The sequence below is a fragment of the Octodon degus genome, unplaced genomic scaffold, assembly GCF_000260255.1.
Source record: "Octodon degus isolate 3935 unplaced genomic scaffold, OctDeg1.0 scaffold00227, whole genome shotgun sequence".
NCBI lineage: Eukaryota > Metazoa > Chordata > Mammalia > Rodentia > Octodontidae > Octodon > Octodon degus.
In genome coordinates, this window is record NW_004524803.1 from 886,764 (window position 1) to 895,907 (window position 9,144).

At 36.4% G+C, this 9,144-nt stretch overlaps 1 protein-coding gene across 1 annotated transcript in view; it reads left to right on the forward strand.

Annotated features, from left to right (window-relative positions):
- Slc10a7 (solute carrier family 10 member 7) overlaps positions 1-9,144 on the forward strand; it is a 321,845-nt gene that overhangs the window by 3,472 nt on the left and 309,229 nt on the right. The window contains exon 2 of the mRNA XM_004645437.2: positions 6,507-6,589. Coding sequence (XP_004645494.1) covers positions 6,507-6,589 — 83 coding nt within the window. The remainder of the gene's footprint in view (positions 1-6,506; positions 6,590-9,144) is intronic.

A 9,144-nucleotide genomic window follows, 5' to 3' on the forward strand; every position in this document is an offset into this window, starting at 1 on the left:
TATGTTAAGCATCCCCAGCCCTTTCTTTCTTTCTTTCTTTCTTTCTTTCTTTCTTTCTTTCTTTCTTTCTTTCTTTCTTTCTTTCTGTATTTTAGGGAACGGTCTACAGGGCGTTCCGGCTCTCACTAGTAGATAAGGCTCATAGTGATCCAGCCTCCCAAGAGCTGGGATTATGGGTGTGCCCACCATGCCCAGTCTCAATTGCCGGCTCAGTATGTCCAGGGGGAGAGGGCAGGCATGACTTTTTAAAGTATAAAACTTATATACTTAAACTATCACATATGTGTATGGTTGCACCTCTCAAAAAAATACATATTCATATATAAGCATGGGCCAGGACTTTCTGAACAGAACACTTGATGCACAGGAAATAGGAAATAATATTTAATACATATATAAAGAACTCAAAATAATTAGATTCCCTAAAATAAAGGATTTACTCAAGAAAAGACAACTGAAATAAAAAGATAATTCTTAAAGAATATAAATGGCCCACAAGTTTGTATTTGAAATTTCTATATTTCTCCAGAAAGGACTATTGGGAAGAAAGCAGGTAACAACAGATTCTAAGAAGCTGGCAAGTGAGACGCTTCTACTCTATGGCTAAGACTGTACACTGGTACACAATTTTGGAAATCAGTATGGCGATTTCTCAAATAAGAGCTTACATTTGACCTAGTTACTGTACTTCCTTTAGATGTCTTCCTAAAAGAAGCAGAGACATCATTCTACAGTGATACATACATAGCTGTGTTTATAGCTGCACAATTTACAATCGCTTTATCTTGGAAGTGGCCTCTATGCCCGTTCACAGATGAGTCAATACAGCAAATGTGGTATTTATATACTCTGGGGTAGTACTGTGCCATAAAGGATAGACGTGAGTCATTGGTAGAGAAATGGACACGTCTTGAAACAGCCATGTTCAGTGAAATAAATCGACGAACAAGTTTAAATATCATATGATTCTTTATATATGAAACACTAAAAATGTAAACAGAGAACAAAATAAAAGGTAGATGATAGGAAAAAGTGATGTAGATCTTTTGTCTATGGGAAGGAGGTCAAGAGATAGAGGGAAAAGGGAGGGAGAAAAGAGGAACGTGATAAAAGAATGAAGATGTGATCTGTACATGTACCAGTTCCCCATGAAGAGTGTGATTATTATGAACTACAAACATGGACTGACAGAATATAAATAATAAAATAATACATAAATATTTATAGTCAATTGGTTAGTATACCACAATTTATTGAAGTAAGAAGGCTAAGATTAGAGAAATTGAAAGCTTTAGTGTGAAGAATTTTTTTCCCCCTTCAGAACCAGGGCTTGAACTCAGGCCCTTGTGCTTGCCAGAGAAGCGTTTATTGCGCTGAGCCATCTCCCCATTCCCAGTGGGAAGAATTATAAGAGAATTAAGCTCAGCTAATTTAATGCTGAGCTCAAGGTTCTTTTTACTCAGTTACACTTCATTTTTTCAACATGTAGTAGAAGGTTAAAAATAAGGTGCCATAGTGAATGTAAGTATTTTGAATCTGAAGAGTTGGTAATCTTTTCCACTGTGACCTCAGGAAGCCCTGAGCTATTACTGTGCATCTTAGTGTTCCTGGGAATTCAGTACTCATTGTGTTGTTCATAAGCAATTGCTGTCTCAGTTACTCTTCTCTCGTGTGTGGGACAAATAGCTGACACCCAAAATGAAGGAAGGAAAGGCTTATCTAGCTCACAGTTACTGGAGGTTTCGGTCCCTGCTCAGCTGGCTCCAAGGCAGAGCGGCACTTTGAAGAGAGCAACCTTTTGGGCTGGTGAGATGGCTCAGTGGTCTAAAGCACCTACTTAGTACAAGCTTAGCTAAGCAAAGCACAGGGACTGTGGTTCAATCCCCCAGCACCACACCCCAGCCAGCCCTGCCCCCAGGTGGGCTGAGCTGGCCACACACACACACACAAAATAAATAAATAAATAAATAAATAAATTTCTGTGGAAAAAAAAAAAAAAGAGCAACCTTTCATGCAGTGACAAAGAGCAAGAGAGCAAATGGCAAATGGGAGGAGTAACAGCAAGAATGGCTACAGAGAGGAGGAAGTCTGTCTCCCTTAAGTTGCATTCAGGCTATCTGCCCCAGGTTGGATGTAGTACTCACACCCATAATCCCAGCAGCACTCCCATAATCCCAGTGGATTATGAGTTAATCACAAACTCTAGAAGTCCGCCCCATGACTGCATGAGGCTTTGGAGGGACAACTAGACACAAAACATAACAATTACTATTAATAAGATGCTAATAAGAAACTGGTTTGTTTTTCCATCAAAAACATAATAAAAAACATTCTGTAAGCTTAAGTGTATTGCTGTGACTATTTTACTGTATTTTAGACATTTTCAAGTTAACTTTGTTGATTAGATGGATTTTGTGTAATGGAAATAGTTTCTTGGATTCTTAAGTATTCCAAAACATTTTCCTTTTTTCATCCCATTGAAAAGCATAGGTTTTGGAGCCCCATATTGCTCTGTGTGTGTGTGTGTGTGTGTGTGTGTGTGTGTGTGTGTGTGTTTCTCTTGACAAGGTTTCTGCTATGTAGGATGGGGTGATCTTGAATTCACTGTGTAGCCCAAGCTGCACTTGAACTTGTGCTTTGTACTACTATGCCACATGGGCTTAATTTTTTTAATGGCCAGTTTCTCTGATTATGCCACCCCAATTCCATTTATGTTGAAAAACATATTTTGCCCTTTTCTTTTTTTTTTCTTTTTTTTCTTTTTTTTTTTCTTTTTTTGGCAGAACCGGGGATCGAACTCAGGCCCTTGCGCTTGTCAGAGAAGTGTTTATTCCACTGAGCCATCTCCCCGGCCCTGAAAAACATATTTTGAGTTTTGCCTAAAAGTAAAAACATACCTGTTTGAGCTTTATAACTGTGTTTTTATCTCAATCTGGCTATTTTGGTAATTTGGAGGATATAGTTATTAATTTGAACAAGGGCTAAATATAATTTTTATATTATAGCTTCAACTGACTTCTCTGTAAATAGTAGCCATGTTTTTATTTCGAATTTGGGTGACTTCTCATTCTTCCCTAGTTGGGCCAGCTTTTAGTTTCTCAGGTGATTATGTCTCAGAGGGGTCTTGAGTTTGTTTAAATAAAAATTAATTTCTCTTTCCTCAGGACAAGTACATCCTAAGTAGCCCCAGAATCCTCCTCATTTCTGTTCATAGATTACAGTTACTTAGATGTGCATGTATTACAAAAGATAATGTACTTTGTCTCTAGGATTTAAGACATTAAAAGGCTAAGATTATTCCATCAAATTATATTACTTAGTTAATAGTTTGGCGTTATGTATGTGTGTATAGATTGTAGGAACAATTAGCTTCTTAAAAACCAAAGTTAATATAAAGTGTTTTATACTTCTGCTAAGATTTTCAGACAGGAAAGATTTGTTGATTTAGGTACTAGATAAATCAAATATGGGCACTTGGCTTTTAATTACCAGGGAAACTTAAAATAAATTGAAATAACACTCTGGCTTTTATACGCTTTTTTATTTATTTTTTTATGTATTTGGTACAGGGTCTCACTATGCATAGTAATCCTCCTGTTTTCAGCTTCCCCAGCACTGGGATGACAGGCATGCGCCACCACACCCAGTCTTTAAGATTTTACTTAAGATTTTACAGAGTAAAATCTTCTCATTTTATTAATTTTTTAATCTTTTATTTATATATTTAGTGCAGGCTTTCGCTATGCAGCCCAGACCTGTTGTGATCCTTCTATCTCAGTCCCCTTAGTGCTGAGATTACAGTTACACCATCATGCATCTGGAGTTCCGGGGCCAGCACATCAGGCAGTACTGGGTATTGAACCCGGGTTCTTGTGCTTGCCAGGGCGGCCCTTAGACTGCTGAGCCCTATAGGCTATTAACAGTGTCCATAATTATAAAAATGTTTTTGAGCAATTCATCTGGAAGACACAAATATTTCAGATTGTAATTTTTAGTAAAAAGATAATGGCTATAACTACAGAATTTTGTAATAAAACTTACAATGTATGCTAAAAGAAAAAAAAAGTTAAACTATGTCGCTGGTTGTGTTTGCCTGTTACCTCAGCTACCTAGTAGGCTCCAACAGAAGAACACAAGGTCAAGACCAGCCTGGGCAAACTAAGCTCGCATGGTGCTGGGGGTGCAGTTTGATGGTAACTAGTTTTCTGGCATGTGTGAGTCCCTGGGTTTGATCCCAATCACTGCCAAGACAACAGCAGTGACAACAATGACAGCAACAATAAGTAGTTATTGGTCAACTAAGGTGGATTTCTTTAGTCTGCTGCAGAAACATGCAGTGCACGTAAATCTTACGTGCTGTCTGTAGAGATACTGTTTTAGACATGTCCCTGAATGCTCACGTGCAAACATGTTGCTGACTCTGTCCCTTCCTGTGTAGAAGTTATGGAGGTACCACTGTGGACAGACCCGTGATCAGTAAGAATGGCTCATGAGATACATGGTTTTGGAAGCAAAAAAATAACATAAGTTTCAAAACACAAGATATTTAAAATTCTTCCAAACCATCTACATTATCTCTAAATCAAGCCAGACTCCTTGACCTTAACATTTACTGCTGAATTACCTTTACCTTCTCGGCTGTTGAAGAAGTACTAACCTAAATGTAAACTGAAAAGATTTATTTAAAATTATAAAAATAATATACTGTACCTATTTTTTAAAAGTTTGTGAACAACATTTACTGCCCTGAAATGTAGTGCCTTTCATATTGATCTTACTTTTCTCAGATCTCAACAAAACGATTTGTGTTAATTGCAAGTATATAAAATAGTTTATTGCAGTGTTTGAGGTCTTATCACATTGTACTACTACAAATGCCAGAGATATATTAGGTGCTCAATAAATACCTATTGGTCTTATATTCATTTATTGAACAGTATCTGTAGGATTGGTGGGGTTTTTTGGGGGGGATAGTCATGTTTGTTTCTCTTGTTTTAAAGTAACAAGTTAAAAACAGCAAAGAACCTAAATAACAAATTACCATAAATGATGTAGCTTAGAACAGAGATTTATAAAACATAAAACATGCTGGAGAGGTAGCTCAGTGAGAAGGCCCTGGGTTGATTCCCCATTCCGTGCATGCGCATGTGCATGCGTGCGTGCACAAACACACACACACACACACACACACACACACACACAGGGTCTTTTAGCTGCCTCCAGCTATTCTTGGCATTCTTTGCCTTGTGGCATTGTAGTCCTGGTCTCTGCTCTTCACAAAGCCATCTTCTTTGTGTGTGTATCTGTATCCAAATTTTTCTATCATAAGAATACAAGCCATTATATTAGTAACCAGCCTAATTCAGTAAGATTTCATCTTAAGTTGATTATATCTGCAAAGATCCTATTTCCAAGTAAGTTCACATTCATAGGTCCTGGGTTTCTCAGTAAACCTGAATTCTGGAGAGGTCCTACTCAGTTCAATACAAACATGATGGGTAGAACGTCAACTATGAGATAAACTCAGATGGTTAAATATTCCGTCACACCAAGTTTCCTCAACTTGAGTGCTATTGACATTTTGGACATGATAATTTGTCATTGGACTGTTTTCTGTACCCCAGAACATTTAGCAGAATTCCTGATGTCTGCCCACTAGATGCTAGTAGCACTTCCTCAACCCTGAGTGAGGGCAAAGAAAAAGTTTCCAAATACTGTCACGTATCTTTAAGGGGCACAGTTTCTACTGCTGGAGAGCCACTTGTGCACAGGTAGGAAGTGGCATTTGCTCAGAATTGCTTCCTTTGACAGACTCTTGTTCTTATGTTATGTCGTCTTCCAGATGATTGTGTACAAGTCATAAGTGATATTATAAATATCAGGGTGACCCCTGTTTTTATAGCATTAATTCATGTGCAGTGAAGCTCGCCCAATTCTAGAGATTTTCTGCAGTGCAAAGACCAGGCCTGTATAGTTTACCACAGTGTCCCCAGAACCTGGCACAACTTAATCATTAACATCATAGCAATATATTATTAAGTATAGTTTTCTATAGGTAATATTTCATTCACAATAGTAGGTGTTCTGTACAAAACAATGAGTATCTTGGGCAGAACTGAATGTGGGCATGAATACTTTATTTCTGTTATCCTAGAAGAAATATTTGCTAAATTAAAGCAAGAAACTTCTCCCATTGATTCTTTTATTTGAATTTGAGGATATTTTGGTATCAGTCCTGATGCCATTGTAGGTGTAATTAGATCCTGTCTTGAAGGCTGTTTGCTTTTGTGTTCTTCCGGTCTCAGGATAATGTGCTGAACCAGATAGTTATAGTCTTTACCCTCTCTGGAAAATCTTCTCTGGAACCAGGCTATATCACAAGTGCTGAACTGCCTCACCATTACAGAACCCAGGTGCCAGCACTAGTTAAAGTATTCACTGCTCCAATAAGTTCTTCTTTGAAAATGGAAATTGTTTTCTAATAGTAATTCATTTCTCTCTTTTAGGGCCATTGAAGCCAGAAATAACTGTATCCTACATTGCTGTCGCCACAATATTTTTTAACAGTGGACTGTCATTAAAAACAGAGGTACTGTCACCTGTGGGGTACATAAAAGCATTGTGGAAAATTGAATTTGTACTTACTGTTTTTAAATTTCAGTGTCCTTTTGTGAAGGCATTTATAGCTGTAGTCTGAAGGATTCACTCTGACAGATGGAAACATGGAACACAGAAAAGGATTTAGGCTTTCTTTCTACATACTATAGAAACTTTAGAGTTGAGCAGCATGGATTTTAAGGATGGGATTAGAATGTTTCCTCTTGAATAATCCTTTTAATGAAAAAAGTGATGTGACTAATATCCCTATAAAGAATGGCAATGAATAAAATAAGACTACGATGAGATAATGTACTTCATTCAGTAACTTGGCAAAATTAGAAAATCGAGTGTCACCAAAAATTTAAAAATTTATGTTTCAAAATTAAATTTTTTAACTAGTACATAAACACAGGCCAGTCATAAGTTTTAAGTATGGCAGCTGCACTGCAGAATCTACTTCACATCTTCCTGAAGTTACAGCAGCAGCTGCAGTGCTTCCTCATGGGGTTGGCACATTTAAGTTGTGATATTTTCCCTCTGTTTTGTGGATTAACTTTTACTGTGTATCCCCGACTAATGACCAAGTAATGCCTCCTATGTTCTAACTTTTAAAAAGGTTTTTTTTTTTTTTTTGGTTTAATTTTTAGGAAGCATATTTTTCCATGTTAATTATTGTTTTAAGAGAAAAAAAAAAAGAGAGAAATGTTGGTATTTTTCATACCAAACCACAGTCTTGCATGCATATAGGAAGTGCTATTTACTGATCTGGGCTTACTGAACATAAGATTCTTTTGGAAGTAAACAAACAAAAAAAGCCAAGGTACTTTTTTACATCTGAAAGAAAAGTGAGTAGGATTTGTAATTTTCTTTTATACTTATAACAGACAAAAATGAAAGGGAAAAAAAAAATCCCTATTTGTTTTTGAAAAAGTTGTTCTGACAAGTTTGCTTTTATTTGCCATAAAGTAGATTGTTTAAAATGATTTTAAACAATAAAATTCTAGTTTGCCATTATGTTTTGCCTTTTAAAAATGTTTACATTTATTTGGAATGAAGACTAAATTTGCCTTCTTTTTTTAGACATCCTATTAATAACACTGGAAAATATGATTTTGCTAAACTTGTATATTCTATTAGATTAATATGTATATGATCAATGTGTAATGTTTACAGCTGATAAATAGTATCTCAAGAATTCTAAATGTTTTCACTTATTCTTTGCTATTTTGAAAATAATTGACATGGGATGGGATTCTCCAAATGTCTCAAATTCCAGTTTCTGTAACATTATTGATATGAAGGAACTATTACTGTAAGGAATAGATTTTCTGTCATGCCTGGGTTCTAACACTGGTTCTCCAGTGTGGGGTACACAGACACTGAGAGCTACTTGCCACTGCTGTGTGCTGACAGGATGTGACTTGGGGAGCTTCCTGCACATACTGGCTAAGCTGTTTGAGGGGCAGCTTCCTATCCAAGTCCTTTCCTTGCTCTAACTGTCCCGTGGCGACTGCTTACTGGCTCCAGCTGTTACTGGTGCCATGAGCAATCAGCCAGGGACCTGATATTTCTCACTCCTTAGGTTCTTACCTAATGCTGTTCTATATAAAGCAGTCAACTGTGTGGGATTCAAGAGTTGAAGAAGGAAGAACGTCAACAGCTATCAGCATTTCTCTAAGGATCAATTTCTGTAAAGCATCTAGGAAACCTTCAGAGACACCCAGCTAATTTGGATCTAATGTTGAAATGCCTTGAGCCTGTGCTTTTGTGGTATCTAAGCAACCATCAAAGCCATTTCCTCCATCAAAGACACTTTTTAAACCCGTTCACATTAAGTCATTTTCAAAAGCCGTTTAACTTAAGACGTGCTAGATTAGAGCATTGTGTAATACTACATCATCTCTAAGCCCTGTTATTTTCCCAAGCAACCAAAAAGTCCTAAATTAGGAGATAGCAGTCTTACTGTGTATTTTCTAGTTAATTCTAAGCTAATTTCTGCTAGGAGTATTTGTGTACCTTATGAAGTCCCCATTTTTACACATAGTAGACACTTAATAAATTACTGACTTGAATTTACCTAGAAGTACTTATTTTGAACCCACTCAGGTTTTATTTATATTGAACATTTTATGTAACATTTCATATTACTCATAACATTGATTCAGTGATATACATAATCCAATTTATTTTATTCACTTATTCAAATCATAAAAGATACTGTCTTAATGAAATGTTAAACTTCAATTTTACAACTGTTAGTTTCTAGTTTTAAATTTTTTCTTATTTGAAAGAAAGAAAAGTAAAATAGTTTCAAATCAAGGTAGTAGGACAGTAACAATAATTACTATATTGCATATTGTTATCTTCCTAGTAGTTAGTAAGAATAAAAGATACAGGCAAGAAACACTGTCCAAATGACATTAGCACAAACCTTTGTTTTCAGTGAATTGAGAAACAGGTTGTATAACTATCTTAACTAATTTTTTCCTTTTCTTTTCCCCCATGCCAGTTTTATATTACTCATAACAATGATTCAGTGAAAAA